The sequence below is a fragment of the Carassius auratus genome, chromosome 30 (assembly GCF_003368295.1).
Source record: "Carassius auratus strain Wakin chromosome 30, ASM336829v1, whole genome shotgun sequence".
In the NCBI taxonomy this organism is placed as follows: Eukaryota; Metazoa; Chordata; class Actinopteri; order Cypriniformes; family Cyprinidae; genus Carassius; species Carassius auratus.
In genome coordinates, this window is record NC_039272.1 from 27,800,607 (window position 1) to 27,824,350 (window position 23,744).

The window sequence follows — 23,744 nt, forward strand, 5'->3', positions numbered from 1 at the left end:
ATTTTACAGTGAGGCAAGAACAAACTTTGGGGCCCCAGATATACTATTATATATTTTGTTATTGTTGTTGTTGTTTGTTTTTCACTGCAAAATATATCAGTATCAATAGTCTATATTGCCATTCAAAATATTATGAATTTGGACATTTTACTACTTGCCTGCTATATAGATACAAATTACAGCTGGTGTAATCTTTAGTTAATATTAATTTAATTGTGTAATCATATTTACCATTCTGCACTTTCAGAGGGTTGTGTGATGCACAAATAAAGTAAAAAGTTGTATGTTCTACAGTGTTTCTGCTTTAAAGGTGCTGTAGGGAACTTTTGTAAAAAAAATTTTTTTTTACATATTTATTAAACCTGTCATTATGTCCTGACAGTAGAATATGAGACATATAATCTGTGAAAAAAATCAAGCTCCTCTGGCTCCTCCCAGTGGTCCTATTGCCATTTGCAGAAAGTCATGCGCTCCCGGTAAAAAACAACCAATCAGAGCTGCGGTCCGTAACTTTGTTTGTGTTCAAAATGTAGTAAAATGAACATAATAAGCGAGTACACCATGAATCCATTTTTCAAACCGTGTTTTTAGCTTGTCCTGAATCACTAGGGTACACCTATAATAAGTGTTTATATTCGGACTATTTTAGACTGCTTCGGGGGTACCGCGGCGGAGTAACCCAGTACCTTTGTGATTCTTCATAGACATAAACAGAGAGAAGTAGCTCCAGCTACAATGTTCTTCCGCAAGACGCAATCAGTTCTTTTTATTAACCGCTAGAGCGTCAAAAGTTCCCTACTGCAGCTTTAATAATGTAAGGTATGCAAACATAATATAACATATATGCAAAACAGAATACATGATGGACATAAGGTTTACATTTATGGGCTCATGGTTGTTTACATGTTTACATTTCTTTTGTAAACAAAACTTCATATATTAAGTTAGTGTCGTGATATTTATTAAAACAATATTTGCATGTTCTTCTTTGACCAACTGACTGCATATTTAGTTGACTAAGCCTTCACATTGATTAATATTTAGCCTGCTGATGGAAAAATCCCTTATTAGATATATTATGTAATTGATTGGCTAAAGAGATGTCTATCATATAGATTTAAACTGGGAGAGAGTGTCTGATCCACAAACATTATTTGGAATGATATTCCAGTTTAGGAGTTTAGGAGCCAAATGTAATAATACTCCTCTTTCTTTATAGTAGACTTTGATGTCCTTCTACTTTTAAGTTTTTGCAACCTTAAAGAGTGTGATGATTGTAGCATGATAAAAATATGTTAAACACACAAAAGCTTAACCGTTTAGGCCTTATAAGTAAGCGGCAATATATTTCACAATTTTATTTGCATGCCCTTGAAATTATTATGAAAAATGCATCTTTATCCTCATTGAATAATGCTATATAAACTAGTCTTCATTAGCATACTCAGTGTAAGAATTTCCATTATCATCCTCCACTCATTATTTTGAATCTATTTTCATTGCACAAAATATGTATGACAGAAATGTTGTTTTCTCTTTCTCAGTCTGCATACTGAACCACTATTTAATGTTGCCTGTCCTCTCTTTGACCATCTATATTTGACAGCATTAGAATTTTAGCACAACATGCAGATAAGGGGCACTCTCGTCTGATCATGTCAGACATTGTAATTAGAAAGATGCAGAAGGTTAATTCCCCTCTCAGTATACACCCTCAGATTAAAGGGCAGGCACAATCAAAATGTTCTGTCTGCTGTATTTGTTTCAGTGCAACCACAAGTAACATTATAAAAAAAAATGCATTGTGAAAATGTTTTGACAGTTAATATAAACAGGTTTTATATGGTCACATGTAAATATCTATAACTTGCATTGTTGGAGTGAGTTTTGATTTTAGACAATAAAATAATAATAATAATAATAATAATAATAATAATAATAATAATAATAATAATAATAATAATTAAATAAAATATTCAGGGAATAACCTTACTGATCATAAATTGTCTTAGTCTGAAGAAAATATTTTAAACAAAGATAGCAAAGACTTGATATTCTCATCTAGGAAAAGTGAAACCATATTTTGTTATCTGAGAGCTACAACAAAAGAATAACTAATGGTGGTGGTTGTTGTTCTTCTTTTTCTCAATTAATGTGCTTTTTCTCGTTGTTATCTTAAACATCACCTCTCCCATGATATGCACCTTGTGTTATTAATCAGGAGGAAAATTATATTTTTCCACCTCCACTGTTGTGTTTGACCACTAACCAATGACAGGAGACAGGAAGCAAAGATTAAACAGGTCACAAATCAGTTAAAGAGTTATGAGGGCTGGAGGAAAAGTAATTTGATGTACAGGAGTGTGGCACTAATCAAAGCCATAAGGTTAAAGCGATTAGCCAAGTGTGTGTGAAGGAAAGAAAAGTCTGAACAAATGCTGCCAAAAGGGTAATAAATTCCTTATAATGACAAAATGACGTAGAAGTCCACAGACAAAGGTTGATTTACCTTTTGTTGCATGGCAAAAGTTGTACTCACAGAGAGATTTCATTCACACGTCATTGACTACAATTTGGAATTCTGTCCATTAATGTTGTTAAACTATTTAGACAATGAAAAATCTAACACTCCCCTTCACTGTTCTGACTAACAGGGGTAGTCCTGCCCCCAGACTCTCACCATTTGAGCCAGGCAAAGCATTTCTTTAAAAATGCCTGGCCACAGTGTTTAATTACAACCACAATGTATTACTGATGGATTTTTTATTTATTCATTTATTTATTTATTTTTTATCAGTGATACAGAAAACAAGATGGAAAGTGTCATTGTTTCATAAAGTAAAATCAAAGGCATTAATGTCAGCCTTAAATCTGAATGAGATTGAGATTAATTAGATGAATCTATCAAAATATTATAATGGATAAATTAATTGAACTAAGTTATGTAATAGTCAATATTCAATCTCACTTTTCCTTTAACAACACACTTTAACACTTGTGAACATGAATAATGACTATACATCTGTCCGTTACCTAAACTGCTAGTCCTATGTAAGTGGTCTTTGTAAATTACTCGCTAAAGCATAAAAAAAAAAAATCTAAATAATGTTTGATATTTGGATACTACTTTGATACTTGTTTACAGTAAAATATAAAATGTTTGGTTTCATTTTACACTTTCTCATCTGCTAAAATTAGATTTAAGTCCGCGTAAAATGAATATGGTATGATAAAATATTGATCTTTTAAACTATGATAACTTTGAACTGGTAATTTAGTGAACATATGACTTGTAGTACGCTCTGCATTAAAAGCTAACATTGTAGAAAATATTTTAATTTGGAAAAAAATTCATATTTAATGCTAAGAACAATCACTTTTACCTAGTCAAAAATTTTTGGTATGATCATTGATCACAACACCCTCAAATCCCATATTCAAATGGAACACAAATGAAAGAGAAGTATGAAAAAGAGAGCTATTAAATTAGAACAGACAAGAACAGATAAGACCTTGGTAGAATAATCTTTTCAGCATTTAATAGTATCAGCCTCATTAAATAGCATCGAGTTTTACATCCTCTCTACAAGCAACACTAGATTAAATGAAAGCGAATCTGATTTTATTCTTTCCGTCGTCCCAGAAGACCTACACCTCCCAACATGGTCGATACACTCTTCCCACCATGCACCTCATGGTGTCCTTTTTGATGATGGCGATGCTTGGGCTCAGGTCTGTTCCAACATCTCTGCGCTCTGTACTGAGAAGGCTCTCGGGGGGACTGAGATGAGGGAGTCCTCTGTTCAGAGATGTTAGGGTTCTCAGCAGATTGGAGTCGGCCACCACGATGATCCTGGAGTTGCCTGGTGCAATACCCAGAGATTTCTCCTCCAAGTTCTCGCTCAAGCCTTGCAGATCTGGCTCTGTGTCTTCAGCTTTGGCCATGGGGATGGCAGCAGTTCTGAAGTAGCATTCGGACAAAAGTGCCACAGTGATGAGGACGGTACCAACAGAAAGCTTCATTCTTGATCCTGTGTTTCTTCAGTGGTTCAGCTGTTGTCTTCTGTGATGGCTGGTCTGATAATGGTGAAAACTTTGTCCATTTTTATAGGCCTACCAGCCATTGTCTGCAAATGTGCCACGTTATCCTTAGATTCACCATAGTTTTGGTTTCTCGTGAGTATGTGTCTATTTACAAAAACACAAAAACTCATTGAGAACCTGATGAGACCACTGACATAGCTCAAGTGTTTTGTTTGGTGGAAAGTTGATTAAGATTTCCTACAATGTGGCTTGTGTTCAGCATGCAGACTGCAGGGTTCCATTGAGTGGGCATTGTAAGAGGGGATATAATTACAGAATCCTCACACTTTGAAACAATATGAGAGGATTATAGACCTGTTGAAGAGTCCAGGTTAATAATAACTGTTTTCTCATTAGAATCACGAGACAAAGTCATCAAAAGAGGCTCTAGCCTTAGTAGATCAAAATAATAGATCAACACCCAGCAGGAGGTTGTATTATTACATTTGGAAAAGTGCTACTGATTCACGACAGTGTTGCAGGTGTTTCAATTTGTATCAAGCATCATGTCAGTGCAGCATGAATGGGGCTCCTGCTGGTAAATGCTGCATGATACAGAGAACATCTATACATTCATTTTACTCTGAATAAACTCACTGAATGAACCACACAAAAACATTTATCATGGCAATGCAGGTGATTTGTAATAAATTGGTTGTTGTATTCTAGTATTCTAGTACATATAATAACTAAAGTTTTTACCACTTATAATTTTTACAACCAAAATTCCAAAATCAAATCCAATATCCAAAGGAGCAGGTTTATATTAACTGCAGGTTTCAATAACTCTTTCTTAATTTGTCAGAATTTAATCTTCCATGTCTAATGTACACAGTATTTTCTTTTTCTATCCTCTGATTTTTGATCTAGCTCAAAAAATGTATTTTTTAAGACTTCTATATTGAAATGTCTCATTTAAAAGCATAGTAGTCTCAGAATTGTTATAAATACAATTATCACTTTTTGTGTGTGTGTCAGTAAATTCAACTTTATTTTTTAAGACATAAGACCTTCTTCTGGCCCTTTGACTGGCTTAGTAATTTTCTATAATGAAAGGCCATGTCACATTGTACTGTTAAAGCGGAAGTGTCAAAAATAATTGGAAGCAAGGCCTCTAATAGGACATCTAATAGAACAAGAGAATCTTAAGTAAGAGATTATTCAACTGTACAAAGTGTTGGGCTCGTTGAGAAGATGAAAGACTGCAAAATAATAAATATACATTTTTAAGGCAAATCTTTTATATCAAGGACTACAGAGCAGAACAGAACATCCAACAACACCAGAGAATATATAAATTTATCATTTAGTGGCCAATTATTTATTCTTCATTTTTCCCACCCCATTACTGAAATGTATATATGATGATTCATATCTTGCCAATATACATTGCCCTCCCCAATAATAAAATATATGAAATATATGATGATTCATATCTAATGCATAAACATTAAAGGTTAGTTTAAAGTGAACCACTGTATAACTCTTGCATAATTTCTCTCTTCTGTAGTGTGTCCACAGTGTAGTGTTTGATTACCTACCAAACAATAAATTCCAGTGAGGTGAGCAAAGAGAGCAACTGTGAAATAATAATGAGGCTTGGAACCATAGGAATAGTGTAATCACAGTTGGGATAAGAAAGGCTGGTTTCAAACTAGATATCTAAAATGGGAAAACATGCTATGCTCATCTGGTGAGCATTAGGAACAAGGTGGGTGGATTTTACTATTAGATGGTCTGTGGGCTCGAAATGTCCTCTCCTCTTCTTTTGGGGGATTTTGAACATGGCTTCTAGCCACCACATTTCCTCTCCCACAAGGGTGCTGTATATGGCAATATGACGGAATTTACTTTCTCACTCAAAAATTCAATGTAAAATTGATTGATTGTGCAGATGTTCTGTGATTAGATATTATTTACTGGTTGTTCAAGATGCAGGAAACATATTATTCTCTTGAGAAAAAAAAACAAAACACTTTGTGAGCACAATCTTGTGCTCTTTAAATGGATTCCGATTTGCTCCAACACCTATTCTAAACCTGTTTATTTCAAAAGATTTTCTGTTGAACAAAAAATATGATATTTTGAAGAATGTTGGTAACCAAACAATTGAGGTTAGCCATTGACTGTTACCACTTGTGACCAGAATATTTTGTTGTGCATCATTTTCAGTCACTGAGTACTACTAAACTGTAGTAAGACCATAGAAACCAATCCAAACCCAAGCAATGATGTTGATGTACCTTGTGTAGTGATTGGTACTCATGTCACCAATGGCATTGTGATTTTTGCATTACGCGTCACTTAATATGTGGTTATGTCTATATCAGATGACCATTTCCATATCACCAGTTTTTTACTTGGCAAAATGAGAACACTCCCAGCCAGGGCTGTTTGATAGTGATTAAGAGATTAAGTTGGGTGTTTCTTTGGCAGAATTATGATATCATACGGAAAGATAAATTGTTGCTTCTCTGAAATTAATAAGCTGAATAACCTTATTATGCATCATACAAATAAAGACACTTTATTTATTACCTGACATCAGCTATAAAACATATACTGATAATATACAACAATCCCAAAGTGATATTATGTCCCCCATGATCGAGTGAGCAGTCCAATGGTGGTGACTCTTTCCACTGATTGTGTATAGGTAACAATGCAGTGAGGAAAAGAGCAGAAATTCTATTCAACAGTCTTGAATTTAAAGGGCTATGAGATGCTGATCTCCTGGAGCCCCAAAGGGTCCTAAAATCGGGAACATACAGATGATTGGCTCTGATCACGGCCAGGTATTTATTTTTTGGACCGACTTTGGTAACACGCACTATGTTAAAAAGGCCAGGGACACAAAAAATTTGATTGGGACCTGACCTTGACCTGGGTGACTTTTTAAAATTTGGACCCAAACCCATTCCCTCATCTTCCTGGTTCCTCATGTTCAGGCTGGAAGACCCCTTGTCTCTGTTGCTGTCTCTCACCAAACAGGCTGGAGACTCAGAAAAAGGAGTGTCTGCTGAAATGGTTGAAAAATACCCCATTCTGATGAGGAGGAGTTTATACTTTTTTTTTTTTTTTTCATTTCAGTTCTGTGAGTGACTTCTGGCATCAGAGTGTGGAACTCATTTGCATAGTCCTAAACACAGTTAGAAAAGCGTCCTGAAAGTTTGGTATTACTCACTTTGGCGATGTTCTGAATGCATAAAGTCCAAACATGATGTAAAAAGATCAAACTGGTATGAATGCATTCATTTGTCCAATAACAGCCATTTTGTGTAGGACGTAACACTACACATAGCTGCCACAGAGAATGCCTATTTCTCTGAATAAGTATAAAATGTGTTGTAGTTTGCATCAGTTTCAAGGCTTCAAAGCATAGTTAGTATGTATTTGAATGGATCATTGTGGCCTCACTTTGTTTCATCCACTGCTTCTGCATCCTGAGGTCCTAGGGAATGTTATGGTGTTTACAGACCAACACCACAATCCAATCAAAATGAATCATACATAACTCCCATACTGTAGTTAGAGAAGGTTTTGGAATGTACCGTTCACCTAGCAACCAAACATAACACCTTAACACCAGGTTTTGAATATCCGCATGGAAAGAACCTGTATGTAGATATATGCGCATATATGAAACCTATATGCAGTGTATATGCACATATATGCTATATGCACATATATGCTGCATATATATGCATATATGTGTATATACACTGCATATATGCTGCATATATGGGTATATATGCCACATATAGGCAAAACTGAGGTGCATATATGTGCATATACAGGAAATATAGGTATCCTGTATTGCTTCTTCATATCCACATATAAGCCCTATACATAAAAGATATGTCTTGTAGCTAATGGCAGGATCTGGTCATTTTGTAGCTCATATCTCATTTTTGACTGTCATACATGATGCCTAGCTCATATTTTCTATTATCAAGGCAAAAACTAAGAATTAACGAAAAAAAATTATACAAGAACTTTAGTATGTGCAAACACGTGAAATTGGTATCACATGTAATTAACATGATATACAGAGCCGGACAGTAACAGAGTACATTTACTTGAGTACAGTACTTAAGTACAATTTTGAGGGATCTGTACTTTACTCGAGTATCATTTTTGGGGAGTACTCACGACTTTACTCAAGTGCATTTGAGAGGCAAATATTGTACTCTTTACTCCGCTATATTTGTATCCATAACCGTAAGTACCCGTTACTTCTTTAGCCACGTCCACATGGAGACGGACCCCCAATCTTTTTGTCCCTCGTTTCAAGAAATATCTGCGTCCATGCGAAACCATTGTAGTATACATGCCAGACCAGCATGTGGCGCTGTAATTCTGCCACAGAGATACACTTTAAACGGAGAAGAAGACATGGATTTGCTGATAAACCCTGCACGTGGTACACAAACGAACATGGAACAATACATTTATTAATCCATGTTAATGTTAGTTGATAAAAAATACAATCGTTCAGTGTTTGTTCATGTTTTTGTTGCCGTTACGTGATGTAGTGGTCTTTGACTAGGGGCGAGATGTGGGCTGATGACGTTATATTTTTTAGAAAATGTACGGATTCGATGTCCGGATGAAACGCAAAGGCGCCGTTTTCAAATATATCCCATTTGGACCCGGTTTCAAAACATCGGTTTCACTCTTCCAAAACGCCAGATCCGTGTGGACGAAAATGCCTATCCGCTCAAAAATTTGTGAGCCGAAAAAATAAATACATCTCGGACACCCTATCAAACTTCATTGGATAGTGCAGGAAGGAAGAGGAAGAGGAAGAGGAAGAGGAAGAGGAGGCGGCGGAGGAGGATGATGAGGCGCGTCATGACAGACATTCAAAGAATAATAAAGATATTTATTTTTTCTGTTCAGTTTTTTGTCTTATTTTTGTTCTTGTACTATTTGATTATTCTTGTAAATACATAATGTACATTTCTATATTTTGGACTTTTATTTATGTTGCCTAGCAGCTATGGTTTTTAATTTTACTATTATAGGTGAAATATGTACCTATATATGTATGCACATATATATATGTACATATGTGTACATATGTGTACATATATGTACATATGTGTACATATATGTACATATATGTGTAAATATATGTACATATATGTACATATAATATAGGAAAACGGCCAATTTTATATATGTCACATATATTAAAAACCTATATTGAAACATATATGTATATATTGGTTTTTTCCATGTGGGCAGGATAAACTATTACTCACATTTTCTTCAGGATATTTAAAAAACTATTTATTGAACATGTTTTTAATCATGTAACATTTACTTTCTTAACGCTTGATCTTATTCTTATATTAATTCTTCATGCTATTAAGAAGCATTATTTTAAGAGCTCTGTGTGTATATTTTGTGCTTATAACTGATTTTTGGGTACAGTTTTATAGTAACATTATTTTAAATTATTTCATATCCTGACTGGGTTACCCAGAACTCAATGGCAAGTCACGCGAAAGGTCCCCAGCTCATTGTGGAAACACCATATTGGTGGCCAGTACGGGAAATGATTGCTATTGAGTTGTTAACAGGAGCTAGGAGGTGCCAGGAAGGACCACACGCCAGAGTGACTGGGTCTAATGTGGACCAGGGAGGAACAGTGCTACCTGACCCAGGTTACCCACTCTGGTTTAGAATCCCTCCTCTCTTCAGTGTCTCCTTTGCCTCCTCCATTTACCATGAGCCTAGGTGGGAAGGCCTGATTTAACATAATTTATTTCCAAGACAATGTTTTGCACATGGGAGGGGTAAACTACAATATGGAATATAAGTGTGGCAAATCCTGAATGGGCATGGACTTCTTTCCCTCACATGCCGTAGGCTGGGGGAGGGGTCTTTGTGACGATGCAACATAAGGGACATGGTTTACCACTCTGTATAAAGCAGTATATTGGTGTATCAGAGTTTTAATAGGTTTTACATGTTTCCTTGTTGATTTTGCTCCTTTTAAATGTGTGTTTTTGTCTTTAAAAACTGAGACTCCAGTCATGTGAGAGATCGCATGACTGGGAGCAGGAAGTAGCCTCTCCATATAAAGGAGCAGTGTGGCCTAAGAAAGAGGCCTAACACCTCACCCAGGAAGTGGGTTATTGCCTGTGTTGAGAAGGAAAATTTTGTGGAGTTAATTACCAACCAGGTCTATTTTGCACTTGCACTTTTGAATAACACATTAACTGAATTGTATATACACAGTTGGACACTTGGGTCTATTATGCACGGATTGCTGTTGGACTATTTTAGGATGAACTGATAGACTCTTAGCAGTCTTGCTATTTTCAATACCATGTTGTTTTTGTTATGTCTTTTTTTGTGAAAATAAACTGTTGTTGTTTTATATCAGCCGTCTTTATGTCTTTAATCTGCTCACCCTAAATATATATATATATATATATATTAAATTCATGTTCAAAATTTATTCTGGCAGATGTTGATTGAGCCATGGGCATTGTTTGGGGAAAATCCTGAGTGAAAACCCTTACAGTCATTTCTTCTAAAAAGTCCCTGTCCATTAACACTTGATTTAGCTATACAAAATAAACAAATCTTACTACTAACTCTATGAGGCTCAAAGTGAATTCTAATTATGAAGAGAAAGGGAAAGAAAGCAGGAAGCAGATAAACATGATGGATTTTCCCTTGACTGTTGATGGAAAAATCAGTGAGAATGTGGAACCGAATCATGATGACAGATAAATATAGACAGACCAATATAGAGAGAAACAAAACAATGGCACAATGTTATAGTTTTCATTTACTTGAAGAAAATGGAAAAAATGTCTCTGAAGATGAGGTTTTCACTGGCCTCTAACACACTATTATTTTTCTATGTTTCAGAAGACCGTTTCTAATGTACTGAATCTGTCTCAGTGCATTGTAGTGCATATCTCAAATTCTGAAGCTTATGGAGGAGAAAATCTCACCTGCATCAAATTTTGTATACTTTTGCATTATTCTTTCATTTTGTACTGAGTTATGCTAGTAGTGTTTACAAACATAATTTTAAGATCATTAAAACATGGTTTCCTTCACATGGAAAACAGTGAATGTTTCTGAACATAATTTAACACACAAGCATATTGTACAAGAGTATAATCAATCAAGGAGTTAAAAAATGCATAGTCCATATTGCTTTCAAGATTTTCTTTTAGATATTGTTTCCAAACCTGTTTTAATGTGAAAATCACTTTAAAAATCAAATAGAAATCGATTGTAATAATTTTAAATATAAATATGTAATGATAAAATCTCCCTAATCATCGGGAAGAAGGAGGCGGGAACAAAACAAACACAACATTTTTATCAGCATAATAAGATCCAAATAAGAAACACCTTAACACTGCATCAGCCATTTAAAGTGGTCCTATTATGTTCTTTTACAAAGTCTTGATTTTGTTTTGGTGGTGTTTTTAAACATGTTCTCATACTAGGTTGTTCGAAAAACATATTATTTTTCACATATTTTACATTATTACAACACCTCTCTCCCCAGTCTGGTATGAATGGCTCAAAAAGTTCCTGTATCAATGAAAGCCCACCTTCTAAAATACGAAGTGTGCTGTGATTGGTTAGCTGGGCCAGTCTGTGACTTGCTCCACTCTGCGCCTGGTCGGGAAATGTCATGCCCCTTACCATTTGGTTTAAATATTGCATCAAAATCAAATCAATTTGAGTGAGATTTAAACCCAGATGATTGTAACCACTCTAAGTTTGTCTGCCTTGGGAAAGCCAGCTTTTCACCGACATAGTGGTGCCTTCTCTAGTGCAGCTCAACCAGGTATCTTCCCATTCGTGAAGTGATATCACAAATCCCGAAAATATGTGTTGTAGTCCAAACGAGTCATTAGTTGTAGTTTTAAAAAAATGATTATTGTTAAATAAAATATCTCCTTTTGAAGTGGACTTTGAGCTTTGTAACTTTGCAGATCTTTTTTTATGCCCAAACAGCTACATTACAGAATAACTCAAGTTAGAAAAGTGAAAAAGTATAATAGGGGCCCTTTACGTTTTGCAGGGACAAATACTATTCTTATTTTCTTCTGAAAATGTAACAATCTAGTTCAAATGGCTCATTTGTCAAATTGATTTGTTAGTTATGGAGGTGCAGGTACTGACCCCTGCATATCAAGGCATGTTATGGTTACTGTTGTCACAACAGTTATCAGTATGTAAAAGAGAGTGTGTGTGTGTGTGTGTGTGTGTGTGTGTGTGTGTGTGTGTGTGTGTGTGTGTGTGTGTTTGTGTGTGTGTGTGTGTCCTGGGCAGGTGTTTAAGGTTGTTTTTTGGCCATTTGAGGACAGCTGCAGGCCATATGCTCATAACAGACCTGTTTCTACAACTGTAAATTAAGGGTGGAACAGTTGAAGAATTTTAACCATGCTCTGTTTGTCTATATCCAACTGGACTGTAACCTTCCCTCCGGTGAACATAACTGGAGCAGGGCTCTGCAGTCTGTTTAGAGATCAGATTAGCTCATGTTACTGATTATAATGTAGATTTTAAATGTCTGTAATATTTGTGTTACTAGCTGCACCAAACCCACTTGTTGTGTTTGCCTCCACCAAACTACACAACACAAATATAAATGCTTGCATGTAGAATATTTTTTAAACTAAGACCCAGCCAGTTTTCTTGTCTTTCTCAGTACTTCTCACTCTCTATTTTCGCTGGCACCCTGAGCACAGCACCTAAAGCAGTTTGTGTGCTATAGAATCAGCCTGTTAACAGTCTTACTACCACACCTCACTATTCCGACCATAGAAATGAGTCCCCAAGGTTGTAGACTCTGCTCTGAAATGTGCACACCAGCTGACTATATCAGTATCTGCCAAGCAAAACACAAGACCATGGCTCAGGGGCCTAAGGAAAGGCAACTTTTGAGCCGAGACAGTGCTTCTCACAGAACCTGAGCCACCAGTCAGCCCATGGCAGCAGAACTTTGTTAACACAAAGAAGCAGGCTGCACTGTCGTCCGAGCTGAAGTGTTATTCCAGCTAGGTGAACAATAGAGCTCCCTTCTTCATGGGATGAATAGTGCATATTAACAGTCAACAAATTCTATTATGTTCCTGAGATCCATGTGCAGCAGTTTGCTAAAAGCCAATGCAAATGGAAATGAGCAAAGCTCATTCTTTTGCCTTCACATTTCATACACTTTCTGATTATATCTGAAGAGGGAAATACACAGCTGTGTCCTTTAAGGGTGAAATAAAATTTTCAAAAGTTACAATATTTTAAGAAGTATGTGTTTTGGCAGCTCCTAATATTTTCTGGGTTTTATATAATAATAATAAATGTGTCAATTCTGACATTTCAGAAACAATGAAATTGTAAAAATAGTGTTGTACGGTCCATAGTAATTTGCATAGTAATGCTATCCCGGAGAAGGTACCACAGTAGTTTAGTGAAGTAATAAAATACTTTTCCAAGTTTAAGTTTTTCCAGTTTGCTCAATAATGTTTGTGTAACCTTCATCGGGGGAATCCAGAGACTCTAAAATCAAAAAAGAGGCATATTCACAGTAAAATGCCCATTCAAATTGATTGAAACTAAACTCAGTACTCAGTACGGTTTTAGGGCATATATTTTACATTGGACAACAGGTGTGGACTCAACATAGTACAAGAATTGTTTATTGTACAAAGGTAAACAAAAAAGTCATGCTTACAATCATGTTTTTGAGGATGACGGAATGCCACACATGCTGTCTTTATTGGAATCTGCCTAATTTGACAATTTAATACTGATGCAGTACAATAGAGTTTAATTTGACTAATGGCCTTTGCTGTTAACAACAAAAAAGCTGTTGAACCTATTTTGTACGGTGCCCGTAAAGTGACTTGTTCAGTTTACTTAGTTTTGTCGTGGCCACGAAATAATAACTTGTGGGAATGTGATAATATGTCATGGCCATGAGATATTAATTTGTGGGAACGTCATATTATGTCGTGGCCACGAGATCATTTTGTCGAGATAACGACATCCTTATGTGATGCTATGCTATGTGCTATGCTACGAGATGCTATGTTGAGGGAACAACATCCATTTCTCATGGCCACGACTTCTTATGTTGAGGGAACGACATGTTTTTCTCATGGCCACGAGTGTAATGCGCAAACAAACCTGCGTGACCATAGCAACCCGGGATTATCAGAGATGGATTCATTCATATTTTATCTTGAATTAAGTAACCACAACATAAGGCCACAACATAATATGACGTTCCCACAAATAAATATCTCATGGCCACGACATATCATCATGTTCCCATGAGTTATTATTTCGTGACCGTGACAAAACTAAACCGAACAAGGCGTTTTACGGGCACCGTAATTTTGCTATCCTAACTACACTGAAAAAAAGATACTTTGGACCAACTTGCAAAATGCCCTTATTTGTTAAATATGCAAATGTAATATTATTATTTCACAAATTGTATGGTTTAGTTAAAACCTAACGTTTTAATTTCATATTAATCAAATCTTTAAAGCCACAAGCCCTAAACTCGGCAGAGACCTGGGCCCTGATGTCTAGTTTGCTGAGGGTATTGTTTTTTTTCTCTGACTTGCTTTATATTTACACCCCAAAGTGGAATCTTCTTTATCTGTTTCCCTTGTACCTGCTCCTTATCTCTGGAATTCTCTTCCACATTCTTTATGAGAAAGTGATTGACTACTTTTAACTCTACCTTTCATTCCATCCTGATGATCCAATAATAGCTGCTAGCATCTCAGCATATCTGACAGACATTTCTTAACAGGTGAAGTACCATCACCTGCAGCTCAACCTTGCCAAGACAGAATTGCCTGTGTTTTCAGCAAGTCCATCACTTCATTACAATTTCTCAACCATAACTCCTTCAAGGACAGCCAATAACCTTGGAGTTGTGATTGATGTTCAGCTTAATTTCTCAAATCACACTGTTAAAATGGCAAAGTCCTGTAGGTTGCTTTATACAACTTTAAGAAAATCTTTATTTCAGAACATTCTTCACAGCTCCTTGTTCAGGCTATTGTTTTCTCCAGGCTGGACTATTGCAGTGCTCTCTTGGGAGGTCTTCCAGTCAGTTGTATCAAACCTATAAAACTAATCCAGAATGCGGCCACAAGATTAATCTTTAAAAAGCCAAAAATTGTATGTCACACCTCCATTCTTCAGTTTAAACTGGCTACTATTAGCTGCTTGCATAAAATTTAAGGCATTGATGTTTGCCTATGAAATACCTTTACCTAAATTCACTACTTCAGACTTTAGTGCCCTCCAGGGGCTTCTGCAAGTGAATGGTGCATTTTAGAACCATCTCAAAACTGCAAAAAAAAAAAAAAATCACCTTCACATACTTTTACCTTAATTGTTCCCTCCTGGTGGAATGATCTGCCTAATTCAATCTGAGCAGCTAAGTCCTTAGCCATCTTCAAGAAACGACTAAAAACACATCTCTTTCATCTACACTTGATCCTCTAACACTAGCATTCTCTATTCTATCTTATCTATTCTATTTGTATTCTACTACTTGCTTCATTTTCTTATAAAAAAAAAAAAAAAAAACGAAACAATGAATGTTCTAAGTCAAGACAAGTCACCTTTATTTACATAGCACTTTAAACAAAAAAGATTGTGGCCAGACAACACCAGCAGTTCAATGGGCTTGTTGCACAAGATGGCGCCCTTTAACTTCCGGGAAGCAAATGTGTGTATACTTACTTCCGGTCGTATAGAACTGTGAGGGAAGAAGTGAAGATCTGTGTCTTCGTTAGCAAAAATAAGCATGTTTAAAATAAAAAAAAGAATAAAGTCGTTTATCAGCGACAGGAGAGAACATCTTCCCTACATTGCTGTGTACCTCAGTGCACTAATTAGTCTCGGTACAACAACGCGATAAGCTTTCATTCTTTCAGTGTTGACGCTGAAGTTCGTGCTCAGTGGTTAAAGAAAAATCCGTAGGGATCACTTCATTCCTACAAAAACTACTAGAGTGTGTAGTGTTCATTTCCTTAGAGCTAATTTTGTTTTGACGCCTGGGGGACTGAGAAAATGTAAAAAGGGAGTTATTCCCTCTCTTTTTGCGTGGAACCACTATACTCTTCCCACACTGAGAGAGAATGTTTGGGATCGTCGACCAAGATGCTCCGTCCCAGAAAAGACGTCTCCGCCTGAATCTGAGATGAGTGAACCACAAACGGCACCTGATCATGACTACCCTGTCACTCCAGCAACATCAGTATAATGGCAGATGAAATGGCAATGAGTTATGACGAATTGAAGAGGAAATTGGAAGATCTACAATATCAGTTGGAAACTGTACAGTTACAGTCCCGTTTTGGTTTACACCGCATCGCTGGATCAGATGACAATATTCGTTTTTACACCAGGATGGTAATGTTGTTAGAATAGCATAACATTCACATGTTTTCTCTATATATTGTCCTTTTTATCTATTACCGTGAGTCTGCGTTTATAGCTCTTATGTTCTATTAAAATGTGTGTGAGAGATAGACCCCAAGTCTCTTTTTGCACGCAAACAATCCTCTAATACACACTCTCTCTCTGCTATCGCACGTGGACACACACACACACTCAGTTACAAACAATCCTCTAATACACATTCTCTCTCTGCTCACGCAAGTGGACACACACACACACACTGTTACAAACAATCCTCTCATACACACTCTCTCTGCTCGCGCACGTGGACACACACACACACCGTTACAAACAATCCTCTCATACACACTCTCTCTCTCTGCACGTGCACACGGACACACACACACTCTGTCACAGAAACAACCGCCTTGTACACACACTCGCTCTCTGCACGCACACACACTCACTGTCTCTTACTCACACAATCCTGTCACAAACATGCACACTAATAAAAAAACAGTTATCTCAATAGAATGGAAGGAATATACATGTCATTATTTGAATGATAATTAACCTTGTCTTATAATAATATTATCTAATAATCATTAGTCGTGGCCTAATGGTTAGAGGGTTGGACTCCCAATTGAAGGGTTGTGAGTTCTAGTCTCGGGCTGGACGGAATTGTGGGTGGGGGGAGTGCATGTACAGCTCTCTCTCCACCTTCAATACCACGGCTTAGGTGCCCTTGAGCAAGGCATCGAACCCCCAACTGCTCCCCGGCACCGCAGCATAAATGGCTGCCCACTGCTCCTGGTGTGTGCTCACAGTGTGTGTGTGTTCACTGCTCTGTGTGTGTGCATTTCGGCTGGGTTAAATGCAGAGCACAAATTCTGAGTATGGGTCACCATACTTGGCTGAATGTCACTTCACTTCTTAGGTTTGCTTCTTACAAGCATTTCTTGGCCTTTTGGAAATTGGTGGAGCCTGCTGCAAAAAGTAGGATGGTGCGAATCACCAGGGCAAAGGCTGCCTCTGACAGCTTCGATGAGCTGACCCAAACCAAAACAATGGTATGTAAGTAAATAGTAAATAATCTACAATAAGGTTTAGTGGTACAGTGCAATCACAAATGAATCTGTATCTAAACTCTCTTTATTAATTTTTCACAGAAACTTGCACCGTTAGATGAGCTGCTGCTTTTTCTGATGCACTTGTCTGTGGGTCTGCCTCTCAGGAATCTAGCAGAGCGCTTTGGTGTTCATCGCACCACAGCTAGCCGAATCATTGTGACTTGGACACACTTTCTGTACAATCTACTTGATTCAATTCGCCTGTGGATACCAAAAGAAGTCATCAGAGCTCTCTTACCACCAGAGTTTGCAGACTTCCCTGACACTCAAGTGGTGCTGGACTGCACTGAATTATACTGCCAAACACCCTCCTCTCTACTACTTTAGAGTGAGGTGTTTTCGAATTACAAATCACACAGTACATTGAAGGATTGGCATTGCACCACATGGTGCCATTACCTTTGTTTCAGTGCTGTATGCAGGCTCTATGAGTGACCGGGAGATTTTCAAACTTTTTTATTATTATTAAATGCCTCACACCAGACATGGCCATTATGGTTGACACAGGCTTTTTGGTAGATGATCTCGTTCCTTGCAAGGTTTACTGACCTGCTTATCGGTCAAAGAATTCCCAGATGTCCAGACAGGATGTCCAACAGACCCAATCCATTGCCCGGCTGCGAGTACATGTTGAGAGATGCATCTGGAGGGTAAAGGAGAACAAACTTTTTGACAAACCCATACCATTGTCAATATGTGGCAGCATTGACCAGCTGTTTAGTGTAGCTTGCTTTCTGGTCAACTACCAGAATGGACCGCTGGTGAAGTCATGGTCAGTTAAATGCTGAATGTCACAAGAAAAGGTAATGCTAGTGTTGAAAAGATACGTATGCTCATTTTAAATCAGCTTTGTATTGCTAGAATGAATGGGGTAATAAATGGGGTGTCTTCTGCAGCTAACTAGAACAGAGATTTAACAGTATGTAAATGAAAATTCTAACAAAATAGAGCTGTTTGAAAATTGCCAACTTGTCCTTTAAACCCTCATATTACCTTTTATTTTACATTCAGCTTCCTTAAAAGGAAGCAGTAGTGTTTGGCCCTGCTCCTGGAGGTACTTTCCTGCAGAATTCAGCTCCAACCCAAATCAAACACACCTGCCTTTAAATTTCAAGTAACTGTGAACACCTTAATTAGCTGCTTTAGTTGTTTGATTGGGGTTGGACACACCATTCCAGTAATCAAGTGCTGGCCTTGGACCTGCCAGTAGTAGCTGTGCTGTGATTTTAGTTGCATGGTACCACTGTGTAACTTTAAATAGCTGCAATCAACATAGCTTTTTGCGTTTGGGCACTTTATTTCAAGCAGGACAAATGGTGGTCTTTCAGTTAGGTCAAAAATGACACCATCAGGTGATGACCCTAACCAGGGGACATTTGGGTGGATGACAAACCCACAAGACCAGAAATTTGTGTTTTTTGTTCTGCAATACTCCTGAATTGCTACAGGCTCCAGTGCTAGGCCCCTTTTCATTGCTGCTGTTTGTGCTGTTCCACTCCGAATTCGTTCAGCAAGGTGTTCTGAGGATCTCTGGCCGCGGACATGGCACACCGCCCTGAAGCGCGAAGCATGATCCGTGGCTTTCTAACTCTGTACCACTCCACAGAGTCACTCTGTTTCCTTGTGGCAGCTTCTATTCTCCTGGCCATGTCCAACGTAGTCTCCAGTGACTGCAGATGTAGTTGCTGTTGGTGACTGCAAACAAACTGGCAGCTGGTGGGCTCAAGCCTGTAACCATCTAAAGGTAGGAGTGGTGGAAGAGGGGAATCTGGGTGGTAAATTACTGTCCGGCTCACTGGCACTGGATGGTGAAAGGAGATGGGGCTGCCTTCTTGGACTTTTCCAAGAGCAGAATCAACTAGTGCGACGTCAGCATTTATAGACAATGTAGTAATGAGTGGTGCAATGTCTGTTGAAAAGTCCTTGTAAAATTCTGAAACTTTAAGCACGTCTTGATCAGGCAAATCTCCTTGCACTGCTTTGTAAAGTGTGCTCCTGTGAAGAAAGGATTTATAAATATATATAAAAAAGCGATTGAAGCAGCAATTAATTACATTTTAAGGAATCAAAATTCAATCAGAATGTGTTAAATGGTCATGAAAGCAGACTGAGCCTTGTCGAAGTAGTCACGGTCTCATCTTGCTCTTGCTTAGTTGCCTAAATTCACAGACAGGGCTTAGATTAAGCCAGGTCTAAACCTCTATTAAATTAAAAAAATTAAGTAGCTTTTATAAACGTGCCTTGGGGGGGGGGGGGGGGGGATGGGGGGGACATATCATATTTTATATCAACAAAAACATATAACAACAATAATAACAATAATATGATATGCAGACATATCATATTTTAAGATATGTCTGCAAATTGCTTTGAGTTAAGACAGATGAAACATGAATTTTAGTCTGGGAATAGGCTTAAGTCTTTTCTGTGAAACCAGGCAAATATTTTAAAAAGTTTGTAAAACAATGAACACTGAACACTGAACAGGTTCAGGCTGAACAAACTTCTCTGAACAGAGAACATTAGCCGTAAAAACCACGTTCGGGGTTTCCATGAGAGCTAAATAAATATTTTGAATTCTGGCAAAGTTGCACTGTCAGAGATTTTAGTGCTACAGTTAAATGAAACCAATAAACCTATAAATCTTGCTTGCTTATGTTAGAAACATGTTTCAGGAGCTAACATTACCATCATCAAGCTAGTTGATTTAGATTTCCAGTGTATGAACAGGTTCCTTAACAAGAATATATAGCTATAAAGAATCTAGGATAAGGCTCATAAAAACCCCAGAACACAGCTGAGATATTTAACTGACTCTAAAATTGTGTGGTTTCTCATTTTTCTTCATAGATCTGTAGCAAGTAGCCCTGACGCTCACTCTTCCTGTGTGATCTTTGTTTGATACTAAGAACAATGTCATGACATCGTTAGCACATTCAGACTAAAACACTGTGTAATTAGTGAAATTACCTAGCTAGTTATTTAGACTTTATTCAGATATCTGTATAACTGGCTGTTGCAGTTAGCTTGGCTATAACTATTTACCAGTTTTATTTCTGCAGTGTTCACTTACATGTACCTTCGTAGTTATCGATGTAACTGGATACATACATTTTAAACCCCTTCTCACGCTTACTTCTTGGTGCAGAAGAGGAGGCTTGAATGATGCGGTGGACATCATTAATAGTAATATTTGGCAGATCTTGCAAACACCTTGTGTAAAACACCATTTTCTTTAGTAAATAACACGACCCGCAAAACCAGAAGTATCTATGCACACACTCGCTAGACCGGAAATCCAAGATGACGGAGATATGCAACTAGCCCATTCCAGGCTGTAGCAAAGTCTGATTCTGCAGAAGAATCATCGGTTTCCTGTGGTCTTGTCCCGGTGGTCATCTGAGACAAGATCTTTATAGGGGAATAGTTTTCCTGGTCTCTGCTGTCTTTCAGGGCTGTAGAGGTCCTCTCTAGGTGCTGATCCAGTGCCCCTCTGATCTGGATACAGACTGGATCTGGTGGCTATGGTGACCTCAGAATAAGAGCGAAACAGACTAATATTAGCGTAGATACCACTAACACTATAGCATTCTGTATTTTTATTTATAAAAAAAAAAAGAAACCTTATAACGCTATCATTCTCTATTCTTTTTCTATTCTTTCAATTTTTTTATTATTATGCTCTTAACACTAACATTCTCTATAATTTTTCTATTGTATCTACTTATTTTCTGTTTATGTATGATAAAAAAAAAAAACCTTGTTTCATATAATGCATTAGACAAACCGAGACTTGTTACAGCACTTAATGTACATATTATTACTCTTCTTTTGGTTTTGATTGCTTCTGTTGTCCTCATTTGTAAATAGCTTCGGATAAAAGCATCTGGTAAATGTAAATGTAAGACTGACTAAACTCTTTAACTATTAAAAAATTTAACCTTCTGTAAGTGGTCAATTTATGTGTGTATGTGTGCATCATTGTACCTCTCAATGTCTGACACAGTGCAAAACCACAGAGCATATAACAGGACAAGAGGAGGGGTCAGATGATGAGACTCAATCAGCTTCGGACCTATTTGTCAATAAAGCAAAGGAAGAATTAATTAAAGTTGGCTAAATCTGATCCCAGATCAGACCTGGCGGTTTGAATGACCACACATACTGTAGAATTCACTGTGAATTCTGGGTGGGGAAATGTTGTCTTAAGCTCCTGGAGCAGTGAGTGTTAGAAATGGTGCAGTTTGAGAAAGTCTTGCTAGGTCAAATAGTAATGGCGTTGTGCTTTGAGAGAACCTTGTCACTGGGAGAGTCAACATTTTGAAGCTGCACAGTGGTCCAGAAGTAGTGATGTCTTGAAAGTTCTAGAGAACATGGCTTGTAGAGTATAGTAGGTGTTTGTTAGGAGAGATTTTGAAAAAAATTGACAACACCAAGTTTGATAAAGTCACACAGAAGACCCTTAAAGCTAGTTTACATGTCTCTCATAACAATACATTATCCAACGCTTCACAATAGATTTCTCCTAGAAATGCCTAGTATGAAAAAGAAAAATTAGTACTTCTAAGCTACTTCTAACAAATGTTTTTCTCAAATACTTGTTGGACACAATTATTGACCACATCCCCCCCCCCCACCACCACCACCCTCTAGAAATTCTTATGAGTAAAATATCTCTGAAGTATATTTCCATTCATATTCACAATTTTGAGCACTCCAGCGTGATTATAAACATGAAATTATCCAGCCATGGCTACCTGTTTCACGGAAATACAAAGAGGATGGAAAACAAAGCCCAAATTCCCTTAATCATCCATCACAATGAGAAAAACCAAAGAATATATTTCTGATGTGCAGCAAAAGATAATTGAGCTTTACAAATTGGTGAAGTGGCTTTAAGAAAAGAGCTAGAGCAGTGAAATTCCCATTTCCACCATCACGACAATAATTAATAATTTCCAACCAACAGAAAATGTTACGAATCTGCCTGAAAGAGGACGTGTGTCGATATCGTCCTAATGCATGGTGAGAAGGAGAGTTTGAGTGGCTAAAGACTCTCCAAGGATCACATCTGGAGAACTGCAGAGAATACTTGAGTCTAAGATTCAGAAAACCTTTAAAAAAAAAAAAAAAAAAAAAAAAAGCACCTACATCACCACATGTTGTTTAGGAGGATTTCAAGAAAAATTATCCTACCTCTTCCAAAACAAACTAAAGCATATTCAGTTATCAGACATGACTGGAACTTCAAATTGGACTGGCTTCTATGGTCAGATGAAACTAAAAATGAGCTTTTTAGCAGCAAACACTCAAGATGGGTTTGGTGAACACAGAGATGAAGAAGTACCCCATGTGTACAATGAAATATACTGGTGTATTTTTGATGTCGTGGGCTTATGTTTCCACTGGAAGTCCTGGACATCTTGTTTAAATACATGACATATTTGATTCTATCAAATATACCAACAGATAAAAAATCAGTAAGTGACTGACTCTGTTATAAATCTTATAATGGGCCATGTTTGGATCTTCCAATTGTACAATAACCTAAATACAAACCTAAAAACAACACAGAAATGGAGCACTGAGCTCAAAACCAAGCTTCTGCTATGGCCATTCCAGTCCTCTGACCTGAACCATATGGAAAATGAGAGGAGTGAACTGAAGAGAAGAAGCACCAACATGGAGATGGGAATCTAAAGAGTCTGGAGAGATTCTGGATCAAGGAATGGTCTCTGATCCCTTGTGAGGTGTTCTCTAACCTCATCAGGCATTATAGAAGAAGATTCAGACCTGTTAAACTGGCAAATGGAGGTTTCAAAAAGTACTGAATAAAAGGGGGCCATTAATTGTGGCCAATGTGTATTAGATAATTTTTTTTTTATTTCATAATGACATTTCCCCCCATTTTAAATTCTTATTATCTAATGAAAGTAGTACATTTTTGTGCTTTTTTTTTTTTTAAATAAAAGATCAAAAAGATTAACAACGCAGATACATTTTAAAGCCTTCTTCTATTTATTGATACTAATTATTTCATTAATATATATATATATATATATATATATATATATATTAATGAAAATCTTCCAATTATATTTTATCTTAACAGTT

General features: G+C 37.1%; 1 protein-coding gene and 1 long non-coding RNA gene across 2 annotated transcripts; both read right to left on the reverse strand.

Moving 5' to 3' along the window:
- Nucleotides 1-3,517: 3,517 nt before the first annotated feature.
- Nucleotides 3,518-4,064, reverse strand: LOC113050069 (pro-MCH 2). The gene has a single exon (XM_026212773.1). It carries the CDS (start codon nt 4,021-4,023, stop codon nt 3,649-3,651), a length of 375 nt encoding a protein of 124 aa, XP_026068558.1. The 5' UTR covers nt 4,024-4,064; the 3' UTR covers nt 3,518-3,648.
- Nucleotides 4,065-17,647: 13,583 nt separating this feature from the next.
- On the reverse strand, nt 17,648-18,731 carry LOC113050070 (uncharacterized). The gene is made up of 3 exons (XR_003276717.1): nt 18,624-18,731; nt 18,180-18,273; nt 17,648-17,831 (listed from the first exon to the last, which is right to left on the reverse strand). It is a non-coding gene; the product is annotated as an uncharacterized LOC113050070 (long non-coding RNA).
- Between the last annotated feature and the right edge of the window lie 5,013 nt (nt 18,732-23,744).